General features: G+C 38.3%; 1 protein-coding gene across 1 annotated transcript in view; it reads right to left on the bottom strand.

Moving 5' to 3' along the window:
- ncapg (non-SMC condensin I complex, subunit G) overlaps nucleotides 1–20095 on the bottom strand; it is a 33952-nt gene that overhangs the window by 13373 nt on the left and 484 nt on the right. The window contains exons 2-15 of the mRNA XM_079811778.1: nucleotides 19707–19824; nucleotides 18936–19148; nucleotides 18581–18809; nucleotides 18286–18431; nucleotides 17995–18079; nucleotides 16773–16968; nucleotides 16027–16176; nucleotides 15737–15877; nucleotides 11720–11843; nucleotides 11292–11381; nucleotides 11027–11212; nucleotides 6859–6969; nucleotides 6545–6664; nucleotides 6225–6440 (exon numbers count right to left, since the gene is read on the bottom strand). Coding sequence (XP_079667904.1) covers nucleotides 6225–6440; nucleotides 6545–6664; nucleotides 6859–6969; nucleotides 11027–11212; nucleotides 11292–11381; nucleotides 11720–11843; nucleotides 15737–15877; nucleotides 16027–16176; nucleotides 16773–16968; nucleotides 17995–18079; nucleotides 18286–18431; nucleotides 18581–18809; nucleotides 18936–19148; nucleotides 19707–19814 — 2115 coding nt within the window. The 5' untranslated portion in view covers nucleotides 19815–19824. The remainder of the gene's footprint in view (nucleotides 1–6224; nucleotides 6441–6544; nucleotides 6665–6858; nucleotides 6970–11026; nucleotides 11213–11291; nucleotides 11382–11719; nucleotides 11844–15736; nucleotides 15878–16026; nucleotides 16177–16772; nucleotides 16969–17994; nucleotides 18080–18285; nucleotides 18432–18580; nucleotides 18810–18935; nucleotides 19149–19706; nucleotides 19825–20095) is intronic.

Genomic DNA, 20095 nt, shown 5'->3' with positions numbered 1-20095 from the left:
AAATTCAGCAGGCTACTTGCCTCACAGTCAAAGACATGAGAAATAGCCTATGTACAGTGAGGAAAATAAGTATTTGAACACTGCTATTTTGCAAGTTCTCCCACTTAGAAATCATGGAGGGGTCTGAAATTGTCATCGTAGGTGCATGTCCACTGAGAGACATAATCTAAAAAAAAAATCCAGAAATCACAATGTATGATTTTTTAACTATTTATTTGTATGATACAGCTGCAAATAAGTATTTGAACACCTGAGAAAATCAAATGTTAATATTTGGTACAGAAGCCTTTGTTTGCAATTACAGAGGTCAAACGTTTCCTGTAGTTTTTCACCAGGTTTGCACACACTGCAGGAGGGATTCTGGCCCACTCCTCCACACAGATCTTCTCTAGATCAGTCAGGTTTCTGGCCTGTCGCTGAGAAACACGGAGTTTGAGCTCCCTCCAAAGATTCTCTATTGGGTTTAGGTCTGGAGACTGGCTACGCCACACCAGAACCTTGATATGCTTCTTACAGAGCTTCGGGCCTCGACCCATCTTCAATGCTCTAACTGAGGGAAGGAGGTTGTTCCCCAAAATCTCGCAATACATGGCCCCGGTCATCCTCTCCTTAATACAGTGCAGTCGCCCTGTCCCACGTGCAGAAAAACACCCCCAAAGCATGATGCTCCCACCCCATGCTTCACAGTAGGGATGGTGTTCTTGGGATGGTACTCATCATTCTTCTTCCTCCAAACACGTTTAATGGAATTATGATCAAAAAGTTCTATTTTGTTCTCATCTGACCACATGACTTTCTGCCATGACTCCTCTGGATCATCCAAATGGTCATTGGCAAACTTAAAGGGTAACTAAACCCCTGCTCAGAGCTTAACTCCACCCACTGGCAATTTTCAAAAAATGCTGGAAAAGTGGGCAGAGCCCGGCGGACACAGAGGGGACGAACCGAGGGCGGGGCTGAGCGGAGGGCGTGCACCTGAGACCCGCAGTGACGGGTTGATTGACAGCTGTCAGACTCGCGAGTCGCAAAGATGGAGAATGACTGGAGTGACGCCAGCTTTGCAACAGAGCGGTCATTTCTCATACCTTCACCTGAAGTGGAGGAGGGTGGATTGTCTGTAACAGACACAAACCCGGAGCCTTATCAATGCGAGCCACTGCTCAAACTGCGTTAACTCCCGATGCCGACGATGCTAGTGAAGCAGCCGCGCAAGAGACCCGACCTAATCTATCTGCGTCCGCGGCAACCACTTGCGTGTCAGGGTTTGAAAGCGCGTCTCATGTATGAAAATTATCTGTACACATGACGGGCGGCAATAATATCGCAAGAAAAGCCTGACGTGTACTGACAACTGCATTATTTAACCGTATTTTCTTCAATACAATGTTAAAGCAAGTGTCAAGTGAGTTTCATTCATAATGTTTCTACTTCATGTAACAAGACAGTTCATACTGGAGTGCAGCCGTTCTCATCGTGTGATTGGGGGAAACATTTCTGAGGGCGTGGTGAGCTCGTGCCAGGGGCGCAGATAGTGAGCTGTTGGAGGTACCATCCTACGTCACGATGTACCACAACGTCCAATAGGAAAATTCAACTGCAGTAGCCACCGTTCAACCTTAAGAGGTCAGCACTTTGGCGGTTTTACACCATATTTTATAGAATTAAAACACTTTATACTCAAATGTCAAAACATTTACTCGAATCAATGAACAGCATTAATAAAGCCCCAGTATTACAGATCATTAACTAAAAAAAGTTGGTTTAGGGTTTAGTTACCCTTTAAGACGGGCCTGGACATGTGCTGGTTTAAGCAGGGGAACCTTCCGTGCCATGCATGATTTCAAACCATGACGTCTTGGTGTATTACCAACAGTAACCTTGGAAACGGTGGTCCCAGCTCTTTTCAGGTCATTGACCAGCTCCTCCCGTGTAGTTCTGGGCTGATTTCTCACCTTTCTTAGGATCATTGAGACCCCACGAGGTGAGATCTTGCATGGAGCCCCAGTCCGAGGGAGATTGACAGTCATGTTTAGCTTCTTCCATTTTCTAATGATTGCTTCAACAGTGGACCTTTTTTCACCAAGCTGCTTGGCAATTTCCCCGTAGCCCTTTCCAGCCTTGTGGAGGTGTACAATTTTATCTCTAGTGTCTTTGGACAGCTCTTTGGTCTTGGCCATGTTAGTATTTGGATTCTTATTGATTGTATGGGGTGGACAGGTGTCTTTATACAGCTAACGACCTCAAACAGGTGCATCTAATTTAGGATAATAAATGGAGTGGAGGTGGACATTTTAAAGGCAGACTAACACAGGGTATATACAGAACTTCTTAAGTTGAATTTAATACCTTTTACTACCTTTTTTACTACCTTAAAAATATTTTTTAATACCAGCGCGACTTCAAGCTGCAACTATAGTAGCGTAAATTAAATATCTTTCCAAATGGAATAACATATTGCATCACAATGTAACGAGGTCATTATAACTTAACATCAACTGCCCACAGAGATGAGAATATAAATAAAGACAGAAGAGGAAGGAGACATCATCTTCATAGTTCGTCTAGTGTACAGAGGGAAACGAGAGCAATTTTCACGCCGCAATAAAGATTTTTTTTCTTTTTCGTTTTAAATCATTAAGGCGAGTCAGTCAGTGGATATCACACAAAAACGCAATGTGCGCGAGAGTCGGTGAAATCTCAAACCTAGTCAATTATTCACTACAGAAAGTGAAAGTAAAATCTGACAAGCTTTCGGCGCATATTCTCACAGAGACAAGAGATATCCCGTTATTTATATAAATCTGCTTTAACATATGCTGATAACGTGTAGCCTATAACTGTCTGAATTTATATTCTTAATATTTCTCTTGTGGCCCATATTGTGAAACAAATTAGAAGAGAAGGATAGGCCCATTTCATGTTAAACAAGTTGTTTTTGAAATAAAGCTGCTCTTACTTTCTGATAATACTGATATTATTGTAGTGTTCTGACATATTATAGACTGATAATCATTTTAATTATAGGCCTATAATTCCTTGTTTAATTGGGCAAAATGTATTTAAATAATGAGAAGTAAGCTAATCTATCTATTCTTTTATTATGCAGCGACGGTTATGCATTGATACATTACGAAATTATCACAGGGGCAAATTAAATGTAATATCAATTTAATAATAAAAGTAGGCCTACCCTAATAATAATAATAATAATTTATATACATAAATTGTAAATGCTAAATCCTCTTGATATCGATAGCTGATGCATTTGATAGGCTATCTCTCTGTTATAGGTTTTTCGCGCATATTTCACTCGCATAGTGATCCGAGCCATGGTGTGAGCACATAAACCGTGAGCTTTGGCTTTACATCGCATGCGATCTACTCGTACAGTGTGAGTAGATAAGCTTGCTGAAATCACACTGTGTATGCCCAGCTTTAAGCAACTTGCATATATCGAAACAGCTCTTCAATGAGATCGCTCAAATATAAAGAGTGGTGTTTAGTTGCAAGGTCTAAACACCTCAGCTCTGGTGATAGGGTATAGCGTCTGCTGTCTGACAAGCAACTGTTGATGGAGCTGCTAGGACTAGCGCTACTGCTGACTGCAGTGGTTTGAATCGGGAGAGCAGTCGGGGTTGAGGGCAAAGCAGTGGAGGTTGAGGTCGTTGATGCATCCGTAGCGCAGAACATTGATATGGGAAGCTGCTCGCTACGTCCGCGCATCCTAGCTTGGTGGCTGCTATATGATTGCATATGTGATTTGACGCCATTCACCCCCACCCAGGTTATATTAATTGTCTTCCTCGCGGCTGTTGCAAACTACTGGCCTAAGCCAGTCTTTAAATCGTGAGTCCTCCAGCCAAAGGTCAGAGAACTTGCATTTCCCCATGCTTTAATTACTGAATGGAAGCGAGCTCGCGTACATGCTTGGCAGCAAGCCAGCCGGGCACCCAGTTTCAGCGCGCGCGCGAATGAACACCACCTCACATGATATCGCGCAGGTCCTACTCTCAACATATAAATAAATCCACACTAATTGTAGAAAAAAAGGCCTGTACTTAACACTAATTGAAAATTTATCTAAAAATAATTGGGCTCGAAAATTTAATACCTCGTCAGATGACGTTTACAACTTTTTACTACTTTTTAATGCCCTTAATTTTGGCTAATTTCATTTACTACCTTTTACTACCTTTTACAACCCCGCGGACACCCTGTAACAGGTCTTTGAGAGTCAGAATTCTAGCTGATAGACAGGTGTCAAATACTTATTTGCAGCTGTATCATACAAATAAATAGTTAAAAAAAAAAAAATCATACATTGTGATTTCTGGATTTTTTTTTTTAGATGTCTCACAGTGGACATGCACCTACGATGACAATGTCAGACCCCTCCATGATTTCTAAGTGGGAGAACTTGCAAAATAGCAGGGTGTTCAAATACTTATTTTCCTCACTGTATATAGAAAGCTTGAAATGTCCACTTTCAAACGAAACAAAAAGAAATAGTAGGCTAGTTAAGCAATGCACAGTGTTCACGCGAGCAGCTCATGACTGGGATCTCAGAGCGGCTCTGCTCAGAATGCTGCGATTCATCACTGCGTGCAGTGCCGCCGCTCCCGCACCATGTGCTGCGCATAGGGGAGCGGCGCGCAAGTTCTGAGGAGGGCACTCAAATTATTTGTGAATAACTACATTAGGCATATTGCTTGATTGATAGGTTAAGTCTTTGTGTTCAGTTCCGTCTAGAATGTTTCAGTCGTTACGAGAGTCCCCGGCTTAAGACGTGTGATTAATAATAAGACCACACTAAGAAAACCCCATTATATTCAGTGATGCTGTGACTGTCCACACGTGAAGTGACGCCTCGTTCTATTTTGGATCTTTGAAATAGCCTGTGTTTTAGTTTGTCACGTGTTATGCATGTACAAATAGGAAATATAAATGTGAAGTGAATATGCGGTCTCGTTCCAAATGCATTGATCAATAAGCTTGTGTCGACTGTAGCCTATATATGTGTGCAGCTTCCTTTCTGTGTGTTCTGACCGCTATGGAAAATATAAGCGCTCCCATTTCAGAGTCCCTGTCTGTTGAAGATGTTGCTGATCATGTTTGTTAGCCCAGGACATTTTACAAATCCAGACCAGACGATGTTCTACAGCCATGTCCGGAATAAAGAGTAGCCTATCCATGTCATACAGTAAGATTTAAGATTTTGACCATATACCTATCGAAGTCACCGACAGTATGAACGCCAGTATGCTATACTTGTTGTATGTCGACCACAGGGTGTCACTGTGGCCTCAACCCTTCGCCCTCGCCTACTCTGAGCTCGATTGCTATGTCTGAGGTAAACCACGCCCTCCTCATTACCCTACGCACAAATAAAATGTAGGAAGATATAAATGTAGAAATGAATAAAAGATTAAATAAATAAGGAAAAAAATTAATATATACATAAATAAGGAAACAAATGTATAAATAATTATTTATTTTAGTTTTTTTGCTTTTCTATGTATATGTATATGTGTATGCATGTATGTATGTATGTATGTATGTATGTATGTATGTATGTATGCATGTATGTATGTATGTATGTATGTATGTATGTATGTGTGTATGTGTGTATGTGTGTATGTATGTATGTGTGTATGTATGTGTGTATGTATGTGTGTATGTATGTGTGTGTGTATGTATGTGTGTATGTATGTATGTGTGTATGTATGTGTGTATGTATGTGTGTGTGTATGTATGTATGCATGTATGCATGTATGCGTGTATGTATGTGTGCGTGTGTGTGTGCGTGTGCGTGTGTGTGCGTGTGCGTGTGCGCGTGTGCGTGTGTATTTTTTTTATTTTTTTTTTACATTTATTTGAATATTTTTTTTTTTTTTAATAATGGCAGGTTTGGAATTCCATAGTCTATTACCGTATGCCGTAAAACCGTGATTATTACAGTGTAAATCTCAAATGGTTACAACCCTAATTAACGTGCTTGCCTCCTTGCAACATCTCTTCCCTGGTGATGCGTACACCAGTGTACACGGGTACACTGTGTTGCATAGCATGTTTGTGAATTTGGGGGCGGAGCTATCAAGAGGCGTGTTCTCCTTTTGGGTATTGGGGTCTGTTTGTTTTGATTTCAAATATCAACAGCATTTCTCAGAAATCGCTTACTAAACCTTTAACGTGTGAAAGTGTCTAAAGTAATGGATATGCAGTACCTCACTATCAAGGAATTCTGAAAGCATCTTCAGAATACCCTGGACGGTACTCTCCTCTTCAGCTTGATGGTCAGGTTGTTCGTTACTGTCGTCAGGTGCCTGGGAGGTAGGAGGAGCAGGCTTGTCTTGCAGGATGTTAAGGCCATTGAGCAGGAGCTGATCAATGAGAGCTCGAAGAGCACTGATCCTAATTTTAGGCTCGTCTAGCTGTGTGATCTAAAACAAACAGACAAATAAAATAAAAATCCCCCCCAAAAAAATTATCTCCAAGCTTCCAAGACAAAGTGAATTTGGTCATCTTTAACAAGTGTTTTAAATACCTGCAAAAGCAGCACAAGGTGCATGTTGGCGAGGTCTTTACTATGCAGCGCAGCAGTTCCCAAACAGATGACAGCCATGTTGCGCACAGCAGGGTTAGGGTTGGACACACTTGGCAGTACCTAGGAATGAGAATGCACATTGAAGTATATTCCCATAACTGCAGCTCACGTTGAGCACTGCACTGATTTTGTGTACTGAGTCCAGTAACCAAAGTGGCTTGTGATAAAAGTGCCATGCAGACCCAGGTTTTTCCCAATACAGCAGAAAAGCAGGAAATTATTAATGCGAGTGCTTTTATGAATAAGTACTGTACCAGTGATTCTATCAGAGCATTCATGGTAGGGCAGATTCCTCTCTTGATGTTCATTTGCTTGAACAACTCGGCACACATCGTCAGACATTTCAATAAAGTCTCTGGATCACTCTGGGGAAAATACACACACGACATGTGATTATATCATGTGGGATTAGGGATGGGTATCATTAAGGTTTTAACGGTATTACTTAAGGATGCACCGGTTGACCAGCCAAAAACCGGGTTTCTTTGTATTTTTCTGCTGATTTTTCGGAAGTGCGCCTGCGTGCATATACGCCTATATTCCAATCATTCGCGAACATGTCACTTGTGTGTTACAAACGGAAACTGAGGGAAGAGACGAAATCCGCTGAAGGGAATGAAGAGCGACTTTCCTGCGCGAGCTGAAGTTGCGCGAGCTTACCTCTCCGCGCCCTGCACGAGCAGATAGTGAGCGTTTGTTCAGCTCAGCTTCTCACGTGTTGGATCGGATGAGAACGAAACAGACTAACTTGTGACAAAGCCGAAATACTTATTTTTGTAGCCTAAAGAAGAACATGCATGCACTTTTGAAATTAAATACTATCAGTTCTGTAGCCTATAGGATGATAATTTTTATTTTACCTTAAAATTACATTGACTTAATTTGATTTAAAAAGCACCTGCTGTAGCATCTTAGTTTTTTTCGTTGCACTAAACATTATTTGATTTAACATTTTGGAACAATTATATACTTTTTTTTAATTTAATTTCACTGGTAAATACTTTTTTTCCTTACAAAAACAAATGCTGATTTAAGTAACATCTTTGTTTGTATTGCAGAATATGCAGTTGTTGCCTTTAATTTCACCTTTCAGCCTTTTAATTTCCAATTCAATTTCCCGTTAATTTCAGATTGCGAACTTGTTTGCATTAGCCAAAAGCCAATTTAACCTTTTAAATACCAAATAAACATCTTGTTCATGTATACTTTTGTTCTTTTATTGTGTAAAAAAGAAAATCGGAAATCGATATCGGCCAGTTTTCTTGAAAAAAAAAAATCGGTATCGGCCATGTAAAATCATGATCGGTGCATCACTAGTATTACTACTCTTACCGATACGGCTTATCGATCTGGTACTTTAACGGTATTCTTATCACTTTTTGTTATACATTTTTTAAATAAAAAAAAAAAAATTAACATTGCGGTTTCTTTTGCAATAGATATTTTACTTTTCAGATTATAAAGCAATGTTTGAACAAAACAACTATAAAACATCTATTTGTAAATGCACCAATGTGCAGGCATTTTATTGCATTTTATATGCATAAGATACAATATAAGAATGAAGAAACAAAGTGCAAACAAATGGTCAAATACACAAAACAAAGATACAAATGAAATAACGGTGCTTTAATTTCAGAAAGGTCTATTAACATCAAGTAATATGGCCTACAAAAGAAATCTAATAAAGTTGAAATGTAATATAACTGAATACATTTTCTTTGCCTTTTGTTTGATTCACATTCGGGATGAAACGATTACCGGTTTCACGATAAAATTTAGTGACGGTTAGTAATATTGTATAAAATTGTATTATTAAAACCGCGTGTGATTACGATTGTGAAAACTCGCGGTAAATCTTGTTCAGTCTGGCGCACCTTACCACTGTTTATGAATGAGAAGAAATGGCAGAAGGCAGTGACAGCACTCGGGGGATTGTTCAGACTTCTAAAAGGACCAAATCTGAGGTGTGGTCATATTTTGGCTTTTACAAAAGTCCTGAGGGAAACTTAAAATCGCAGATGGTCACCTTGTCTGCAGAACATGCCTGAAGAAAGTCGCTGTAATAGGGGAAACACTTCAAAACTACGAACGCAAGGCAAGTGGACTTTGACCTCAATACCAAAACTACGTCTGGCAAATAATAACGTGAAGCGAACAAACAAATTCAGACAAGACTAAGGTGACGTTTAAGGGATAATAATCAGGGCTTGACATTAACAACCGCCATTTGCGGGTGTAACGTTATTTCGGCTGCACACTAGTCACTCTGGCTGTTGAACTTATTATAGTCTTCTCAAAAGCCATCTGTTAATCGCGTTGCGCATTATAACCACTCACAGGTGTTTCTATTGAGTTTATGAATGCAATGTCTCATAATCAGAGGCGTTCAGATTAGCAAGAGTTTCGTTCAGAGCGTGCGCCACTCTCGCTCAAATCTACACTCAAAGCAGAGATAAACGTGGGATGTATGCAGGAGATTCATTCATCATACAGTGGATGACTGTTTTTGTTCTATTTCAGCAGCGAAAATGGTTTTAAAAAAAACACAGCAGAACCACAGCGCCTCTGATATGACTGGCATAACGCTGGCGAATTTAGGGACCGTCTCTAAAGTTACATACAACATTGGTAACGTTATACACGTTTCTGACTTCAATAGCATTTGAAGAGAATTACAGTCATAAAACTGACTCTAAAAGTGATCATCTAGGTGTCAGGTATGATGCACACATTTTGATATGTAATAAAATAAACTGTCAAATCATATGGAAATATGGATATGCATTATTTCACTAGGATACTGTTTGGGCTCTAACACAAAACATGCTAGATTTAAATGCATCATTGCTGAACACTAGAGAATATTGCTTGAGAATATAGTTACAGAGATAATATTAGAGATTATATTTACGACAAATTATTATTATTTATGCGTTGCTATTGACGATGGCCATTAAGGAAGGAAATCCCACAGAATCTAGCTTAAAAAAGTGCATAGAGCTGCTTTATTTATTTGTTGTTTGTTGAATTTCAAATTTAAAACTTGTTGAAATGTTTTAAGTGTGTGCATCTGTTCTTTTTGAACACTTTCATCTCATTTGAACAAAACCGTGATAATATTGATAACCGTGATAATTTGGGTCACTATAATCGTGATGTTAAATTTCCATACCGTTTCATCCCTAATTCACATTAATCTTCGAATCGTCAGCAGGTTTATTAGACGCTGCCCCTTTAAGACCGAATGCAACTCTAATAATATCACTCCAATTTCTCCAAACTATTTACTCCCATTTAGTGTTTAAGGAACTACTCTCCAATCCTGTCATTTTGACAGTGTTTTTGATGGTTTAGACACACACACGAAGCCTAAAAGTATAATGTGCAAGTCCGTTTCACTGCGCACACACAAGCAATCTTGCGCGGATTATTGTGCATTTACTAGCTCTTTTTATAATCAAATAAAAAGTGAGATCTCTCTCTCTTCTGGATTGCGAATAGCAAAAATACAATCACAGACAAATGGTTTAATATCTCATATAGAAACAGCAGGCAAAAGATCAAATTTGCAAGATAACATCTATATATCAATAATAAATAGTACGTGTATTTTCTTAATTTCACCAGTAACGACAGCAGAACCGATAGCGTCGGAGCTTATCGATACTGCTGTCCTTCATAAATTTAGCACTGGGACTCATTTAATACCAGGTTTCAGAACTCATCCTTATGTGGGATTATATTTAAATTAAGCGCCTAATGTATAGCTTGCTATCAATATGTATATGCACTTGGAATCAGTGGAATCAACTATGCCAGAGTGTTCACCTAAAATGTGACACCAAGTCTCAGGCCATTCACACAACATTTGTTCTCACAATCGGTCTAGTAGTAATTTATGACACTGATCGAGCAATTAACTAACAAAATACGATCCACAAAAAAAACATTCAAAACCAATTCACGTATACCGTGACTGACAGCATAGTGATAGACAAAAATAAATTGACAATTAACTAATGAGCAGATATTTGTTGGAAGAGCTATATTTTAAAATTTGAAAAATATGAATTTTAAAATATGAACTTAATATTTCTGTGATGCAAAGCTGAATTTTCAGCAGTGATTATTCCAGTCTTCAGTGTCACATGATTCTTCAGAAATCATTCGAATATGCTGATTTGGTGCTCAAATAAGATTCTTATTAATAACACTTGAAAAGAGTTGTACTACTAAATATTTGTGTAGAAACTGAAGCAGCTTTTTTATTTTACAATTCTTTGAGGAATCAAAAAAAAAAAAAAAAAAAAAAAAAAAAAAATTCAAAAGAACATTTATTTGAAAGATTATAAATGTATTAATTTAATTTATTAATTTAATTTTAAGTATGTGAGTGTCTTTGTAAATTTCTTTAATTACCTTCTCGACACGCTGCTCCTTGATATTTTCAGCAGGCTGTGAAGCCTCAAGGGCAAGCTGGTTCTTGAGCTCTTCCAGCTGAGAAATTGAGTCTTTCAGCTCAGCTGCACGACTGAAGTCCTGACAGCCGATGCACTCTTCTAGAGTCTGCTTTGCCTCCATTATCTGCACTCGCACTTCAGCAAGCTATACAAATATATACATTTTAAAATTATACAATAGGTTGATGCCATTAAGCATCAGTGGGTTATGAAGTTTTACTCACTCTAACTTGTTTTTTGCGTTTTTCATTCTCATCCACAGGTTCAGAGATGGGCAAAATGGGCTCTCTCACATCAGAGATTATTTCAGCAACCTGATTAAAATAACCACACATACACAACAATTAAACCTTCAGTAAATTGCTGTAGAGACACTTGACTGCATTAATCATCAGATCTCAAAGGCCACATTTACATAGTCAACATAGCCAATTCAATTTCTTCAGCCAAATGCACTGATTAATCTTGTTGCGTTTATGAAAAACACTTGAATCAGATATTTTGTAGCACCTGATTTAGGTCAGTTTCAACATAGACATAGCCAAAGAAAAGGACATATGCCATCTGAGACGACTACACTGATACATTATCAGGCTGCCACAAACAGAAGATTTTTTTTTTTTAAGAGTATGAAGTTCCAACAAGGACAGACCATCTGAATTTTCTGTGCGTCATCTCGTAGAATGCCAATCAGTTTCTCCACCAGCAGACCAATTAGAGATGTAGGTGTGTTGGGCATCACAAGAATCTCCTGGAGCACTGCTACCATGCGCTTCCTAGAACAGTTCATGGGAAGATTAAAACATCAACCCACTACAGACACAGTGAAGCTAGAGTCGGCATTGGCTAGTAGATTTTTTTATTTACTTGCCAGACTTTTTATATTGAAAGCAAGAATAATGCAAATGAAAGAATTCTACATAAATAAAAATATAAATGTTCAACTATTAAAAGACAAGAAAAAAAAATCTGTAATTAAATAAGAACAAATAATCAAACTACAAGCAATACCACAAATAAACAATATAAAAGATACAAATTAAATAAACTGCTTTTCAGGTTTTTCTGGTAGATCTAACAGTAGTTGGATACAGATTAGGTACAGAAATTGAATTGGGTAAATCAAAAGTAAAACATTGCATAGTCTCCACTGTATACTCTCCAGTGCATTGACAATTTGTGTGAAGTTGTCTGTTGAAGCTCAATTCAGTATTCACGTTCTGTCAGACACACGTGCAAAAGATAAACTTTCATGACGATGCAGCATTGGCCCAATCAGGACAGTGACAGTTGTCAACTCATGGCCATCAGGCAGTCCTGTTGAGCCCTGCATTTAAATCTTGCACGTCAATTAGGGCTGGGCGATATGGACAAAAAGTCATATCCCGATATATTTAGGCTGAATATCGATATACGATATATATCCCGATATTTTTCCGCAAAGTGAGAGCAAATGTTCAGTCAAAGTCAAAGCCAAATATGACGTCACAAGTTTTATTGAAACCGGCCATTTCAGTGAACAGTTGCAAAAACAAATGAATAAATAGTAAACAGGTTTCTTCACCTGGTTCATAATTAAATGCTCAACTGTTCAAATAACAATAAAATGTAAAAAATACTGTATAACAATAGGACAGGAGCAGGACGTAGCCATCTTTTCAGAAGTGAGGGGGACAGAAATGTCAGGTGTAATACCAGTTTTTTTCTGACCTTTGTCTAATTGACAGATTTAATTGATCTTATCTCTTGCTTTTAATTCAGTAAGATATCAAATACACTGCTGAACAATAACCACTAATATATATAATGTTTTCCCTATATGTTATGCCACTTTTATGATTGGTTTATGTACTACAAACACTTGTGCATTAAGTCCCCATGGATTTTATGCTATGTAAAAAAAAATATCACTGAATAAGGCAGAAAATATACAGTACCTATCAAAAGTTTGGAAACATTACAATTGTTAAATGTTTTTGAAAGAAGTCTTCTGCTCACCAAGGCTGCATTTATTTAATAAAAAAAATGCAGTAAAAAAGTAATACAGGGAAATATTATCCCAATGTAAAGCAGCCATGTGAATATATAGTGAAAAAGAAAAAAATCTTTGTAATTTATTCCTGTGATCAAAGCTGAATTTATCATCATTACTCCAGTCTTCAGTGCCACATGATCTTTCAGAAATCATTCTAATATGTTAATTTGTTGCTCAAGAAACATTTATGATTATTATCAATGTTGAAAACAGTTGTGCTGCTTCATTTTGTGGAAATCATGAAACTATTAAAACATTTGTGGTAAGATAAAAAAAAGAGAAATTAATACTTTTATTCATCAAACATGCTTTAAATTGATCAAGTGGCATTTATAATATAACAAAATATTTATCCATGCTTTATTCAATGCAAATAAATGCTGTTCATTTAACTTTTTATTCATTAAAAAAATCCTGAAAAATAAAATGCATCATGGTTTCCACAGCTGTTTTCAACAATGATTATAATCCTAAATGTTTCCTTTTCATCAAATGATCATATTAGAATTATTTCAGAAGGATCATGTGATACTGAAGACTGGAGTAATGATGCTGAAAATTCAACTTTGATCACAGGAAAAAATTACACTTTACTATACAAATTAAAACATCTGTGAATATATATGTGAATATATTTCGCAATATTAATGTTTTAACTGTATTTTTTATTAAATAAATGCAGCCTTGGCAAGCAGAAGATACTAAACATTAAAAAGGCTGTCAGTTAGCACTGCATTATTTATATTCTTTATTGTCAATAAATACCTTGAGATGGCTGGAAAAACACAAACCATATAGGCTGTCGCAATCGTGTTTGTTGTCACGTTTCATCAGTCAATTGGAGTGTTGCACGAGAGTGTTAGCACTCCATAGTGTTCAGATCGCCTCGTTTTTGGATACGAATAAAATGACAAGTCATGTATAGATTATTTTGTGTCTTTGAATTTAAATCTAGATTTATTTACGTTGGCTTCTACGCAAGCGCACTTGCTTGTGTAACAGACGTTGGCCAGTAAGAGCGGTGCGACCAGACGCCGGTTCGAATCCCGCGCGGAGCGGGTCGACTAGGACCGGTGCAACCCGGTAAAAGTGCGGGGGACGAATGTACGTTTTATTAAAAGTGCGGGGGACACGCCCCCCCCGTAGGACGTACGGACACCGCTTTAGTTATAGTACACCACTTGACACTTTTCTTTTCATAAGGCACATTGCGGGAAAATTAAGTTTGCAGTGAGCTTTGTTTCGGGGATGGAGCTTTTTCGGGTTGTCGATGGCTTGCGGGCGGCTGTGGCTTCTGCAGCGCGCAGTTTCAAAGACTCTTCGTACTGCAGTTTGTGCCACTGTTTTAGGTGGTGAAAAAGATTTGTAGTGCTTCCACCCCTGGCTGTAACTTGTTTATTTGCACTCCCTACAAATAACGTGATGTTGTTGCTCATCTGATACTTTGAATCCTCCGCGCGCTCCTCAGACGTAGTTGCTTCCTCCATGTTTGTTTAAGCTGTGTGCCTGCCCCCTCCCCCCCTCGAAGAGGAGGGGCGGTGGCGCGGTGGAGCAGCGCAAATTTGAACTATATTGATATACGCAATATGGTCTAATTCCATATCCCGTCTAAAAATATATCGATTTTTTTTTATATCGATATATCGCCCAGCCCTAACGTCAATTCTCTTTACATGGCATGTGTAAAACGTTGCGTGTGCAAGAGAAAGCGACAGAGGGCGCTCTCAGCCAATTGACGATGCATAAAGCTCATCAGGTAATTGAATTATATCTGCGCTAAACGTATTTTTTGCTTCTAACTCGAAATCACAGGCGACTGAAATTGTACAATTTACTAGCCATTGGCTAATTTAAGACATTTTTAGTTGCCTAGCGTGAAATTTGGTCACATGTGCGCAGAATTTACTCGCATTGTAGAGGGTTGCTAGCCTAGAAATCTAGACATACCCTAGCGGCAGCAAATCTAATTCGCAGCCAGGGTAGTCTAGCAACTCTCCGTTGGCTTGCGAGCTGGAAAAAACAAACTCTGGTCAGGCCAATCACATCGTATATAGAGTCGGTGGGCGGGCTTAACATAATGACGGCAGAGTAGCCGCGGTTCTGCGTGCTACTTGTAAACAAAGAAGCTGGCGAATAGCGGTCTTTCGAATCGGCTTTGGCCACGACTCTGGAAGACTTGGAGTTAAGCTTTTCTTTGAGAAAATAAAGAATGGCACTGAAGTCTTTCTTAAGAAAAGAAAAGAAAAGAAGATTTGTTCGGAGTTTTGCCGACCGGATACAGCGAAAGTTTAATCTATCAACTAGCTCCGCTTCACCTTCTTCGTTGCTCTGGTTGGTTGTAGCGCTATCCTATTGCGTGCAGAGGGAATTTGATAGACAACCGTTTATCCCTCCCCTCGGATTGAGCCCTGCCAATGGTGAGTTCCCAGACCCAACATCTTGATGTGGGTCTGGGTTGTCAGGCTAGAGGGTTGCACATTTTTAATGTGAACTCAATGTGCAGTTAAAAAAATTTAGGTTTTTAAGGGCGTTTAAATAATACAGACATAAAGGGAGGAAACAGACCATCAAAAACTGAAGACAATCATAGTCTAAAATGTTTCTTCTACACTAATCAATACTGAGAACTCAGACCTGCCGCCTTCTTCAGAAGTATCCAGACACCCGACTAGCAGAATCAGCTGCTGCCCAACGAACTCTTGGGTCATCACTGTCTCAAGCTGTGTCATATCAGCTCTTTGCTCCTCAGACAGCGGAGTAATGCTCTTTAGATAACTGAAACAAAAAGGCTTCCTTGTTTAGCTGGTTTATCATTAACAAATGTTTAGTGACAATTTTAACTGAATTCCAAAAAAAAAAAAAAAAAAAAAATATGGAAGAATTATAAATAACTCAATTAAAAGGGTTACAAGAAACACATTCACCTGTATAGATACTCTGCAAAGATGGCTGCCTCAGGGAGTAACTTCTCCAGTAATTCCTCACCCTCATTTCCTTTACTCTTGACAAACTCACACAATGCTCTCCAGTACAACACATTTTCACATGTTAGGGAGTCCACAGTAATTAGTTTCCTGTGCAGAGACATAAACATTTAAAAAAATGAGAAATGCTGAAGATGGCCAAATGCAGATACACTGGCAGGCAGGGTGTAGCAACTCGTAACTTAAAGCATAATGTAATAATCAGACAACTTCAAAATTTACAGACAGTTTTGCTAGTAAATAATATATATTTATTTTTGACTGAATGAGTATATTGCTTAAAATACATGTTTATCTAAAAGCTTATCTATAGCACTTATATGGGTTTTTAATAGCCAGTAGTTTACCACTACTTCTGCACTAGTGACTGGCAGACCCCCCCCCCGATGGATCTTCACACTGATCAAATTTCCTATGCCAAATATGGAAAAAACTAGAAGAATGTATATGGTAACATTTGCTTGAATGCAGCTGAAAGTACTGATTCTACTGATAGCTGAAAGCAAAGCACAATGAAAACTTATTTCCATATTCTTTCCCCCCCATTAAACCTTTTCAAAGATTCCAAATTAACATACAAAGAGCAGGGTGTGTGTACATGTTTTGAAAGTTTGGTGGTTTGAATTCTGCCGCAAAACTGCATTCACTGAAGTATGCATGTTCTGGTTTAGATTCAAGTAACTAACCTCTCATCCAGCCTGATACCGTTCTGGAGGAGGTCATCAGGGCTTGTTGCCATGGAGAAGATGGCATGTAAGGTAGTCACTGCAGTTTCTGCACAGTTCTCTACATCCAGTTTGTGCAGCAACTGCAAAACATCTCCCTGCAGCAAGCGAAGCCAAGCAGGCAGCAAATGGGTCTTGATGACCTCCTTCACTGAGTCTAAGGGAGATGGACATGATTTGTTTCTTGACTCTTACCGCCCTGTCAGCAACAGGGCTAGCATAGCATAAGAAGATATACCATTTACAAAACTATAAGATACAAGTATATAAGCTTAATACAAGACAAAAATTCTAAGATGCATATTGAATATTTGTGACTTTGCCAAATATTTCTATTAAACATGTTTGTCGTCTGATATTATCAAAGGCACTGCAGTTCAGTACGATATGTTTGATAGTAAAAAGGAAGACATAATGGGGTGTTTTCCTTATTAGTTGAAACCTGTGTAAACCTGGAGTCTTTAATGACCGCAGTTGTCACCTAAAAGGAGGACTTTGTTTTTAGGAAACAATGCACATGAACTCAATACATGTGTAACAGTGGCAAAGCTGCTTTAAATTTGTGGACCACCGAATCAAAAGTTGGTCATTTTCTAAATAGATGTATAGATGCATTTCCCTCTCCCTATAGGTGCATATCATAGCGCTTGTCAAAATGAAACATTAAATATGATAAATCAGTTTGTTAGTCCCGCCCAAAATTGTTGCTAACAAACCAAGGTTGTAAAACTAGTAATAGTAAAAATTGCGCTTTTGTTAAGTGGAATTTGAAAATGGCAAAGCAAATATCAATTAGCTGATACTTTAAAAAGCCTAAATTGGAAATCCTAATTGTACTTCAGCAGGAAACCAAAGCTAGCTTGTTTATGTTGCTGCAGATCTATTAGTCTACAGCACTTAATGCACAGTTCTGTTTTGGCAAACGTTTTGTCCTATCTGTTGCTACAGTTATCACTTTCAATCATAATTTCAGGAGTTGACTCGCGGAAAAATGTAGCCGATTCACTCCGGATTTTTTTTTTATTGGCAATTTGCTGTGCAGCTTTCATAATCTACACTTTGCCCACCCTTTTATATAAAAGGCCCACCCACTTGTGGCCTCACCCCTGATACATTTCTGGCTTCGCCCCGATACAATTAGATTCTTAGACATTTTGATCAACAAACACCACAATAAACTTACCTGCAGTGTCACTGAGGCCTTCATGTAACAGGCTCACTCTCTGAGCAATGCTCAGAGCTCGAATGTGCACTTTCTCTGCCAGTACCTGAGGCACATACATAAATGCACAATATTTTTTTGCATACACTACCATTAAAAGGTTTTGGGTCAGTAAGATTTTCCTTTGAATGAAATGAATACCTTTATTCAGCAAGGATTCATTAAATTGATCAAAACTGACCCCACTATTTACCATTTTGTTGACTTTCATTTGAAGGTTAGTCAATTTGGTATTTTCGTAGACATTTTTACCTGATAAGCAAGTTTCCTGACTTTCTCTTTGACGTCTCGTGTGCGCTTGTAGATTTTAGAGAGTGTAGCAGCCGAGGGAGCGATGCAAGACAGCACAGCACGTCGAACCTCTGGGTTCGAGTCATTTTCCAAAAGCAGAACATAAGCTACAAACACAGAATTAATCACATTTACCTTATTTAAATGTACATTCCTTGGAAATTTATCATGGATCAATCTTGAACGCTAACATGTTAAGTAGGGACTGTAGCTCAATCTCCTTTAGTGTGAGTGCAAGTATGAGCATTTAGAGTACCTTTAATAGTGGGACAGTCAGAGTTATTAGGGTCCTGGAGTCTGGCCATGGCCAGTGCTGCCTGAATCCTGACATTAGGGTATTTGTCTGTGACTCTGACCAGCATGGCTTCATGGATTCTATCACACAGATCATCATCGATCTGAGCATTCTCACTCAGACTGCCCAGCAACTTATTCACCAGTTGACAAACACGAAACCGCACCGCATGGCTGCTTGCACCATGAGACTGAGGGGGAGAAAAAGATAGTAAAGCTGGATAAGAAATCTAATGTAAACAATAGTACACAAAAGGTATGATTTTTTTTGTCTGCTCTTTTTCCCAACCTAAATGTCTGCATAAGAGTGGCTCTACCTCCAACAGAAAGTTGAACAGAAAGTTCAAAAACTCATTTTCCTCCTCTTCCTCCTCCTCTTCAGCCTCTTCATTGACAGGGGTTTCGAAACTCGCAGCAAACTTAGTGACAAAGTCAATGACATTCTCCACTGCAGGCTCTCGGGTGTAAATGATCATGGCATACTTCAGGCAGCGAATGAACTCCTCATGGAATTCGGTCTTATCTTCCAACTACACACAGAAATAAAAATGACCTCTTATTCAGAAGATTGTCTGGTGTGTCAGACAACATGTTAGAAAATATCCCATGCACATACGTTCAAACAGTTTGGGGTTGGTAAGATTTTTAATGTTATTAAAAGGTCTCTAATATCCACAAAGGCTGCATTTGTTTGACAAAATAAAAATCAGTAAAAACAGTAAAATTAACTATTATTATAATTTAAAATAAAAAAGTGTAATTTTTTTTAGCAGCGATTACTTTAACTTTCAGTGTCACATGATCCTTCAGAAATCGTTTTAATATTCTGATTTTGATTCTGAAACATTTCCCATTGCTGCTCAATATTTTTTGTGGAAACAATCATACTTTTTTTCCAGGATTCTTTGATTAATCGAAAGTTCAAAAGAACAGCACTTATTAGAAATATAACTTTTCTTTTTTTTTTTTTTTTTTACCAATTTAACGCATTCTTCCAAAATAAAAGTATTAATTTTTCAAATACTGACCCCAAACTTCTGAATGATAGTGTACACTATAAAATTTACATAGTGATACATCTGCTGTACCTTATCATATCTGGTCTTCAAACTTGCAACAAGCTTTGCCTTGTTATTATGAGCTTTCTGTGCGCGCCGGAAAGCCTCTTCAATCTCCAGATCAGCGTCTCCAGTCATGTTGATGTTGCTAAGACACAAAAACAAAGTGCATGCCAGCCTTCTGGTGTGAATGAATGATATTTGATACAAGTTACGTTTACAAATCCAAAACACCCATTACATTTCAGACCGATGCTCAAATGGAACACAGCATATGAAGGACACCTGCTTTTACATATAACTTTTAAGTTAGTTGTTTTAGCGTTAACGTTAGCTGTTAATAACACACCTCACAGGTTAAAGTTAATTAGTCACAACAGATGTCGGATAAAGTTAACTCAGCACGACAGAATCGTTAC

Source organism: Gobio gobio, assembly GCF_949357685.1.
Source record: "Gobio gobio genome assembly, chromosome: 3".
In the NCBI taxonomy this organism is placed as follows: domain Eukaryota; kingdom Metazoa; phylum Chordata; class Actinopteri; order Cypriniformes; family Gobionidae; genus Gobio; species Gobio gobio.
The sequence above is the reverse complement of the archived record's forward strand: the minus strand, read 5'-3'. Positions and strand labels throughout refer to the sequence as shown.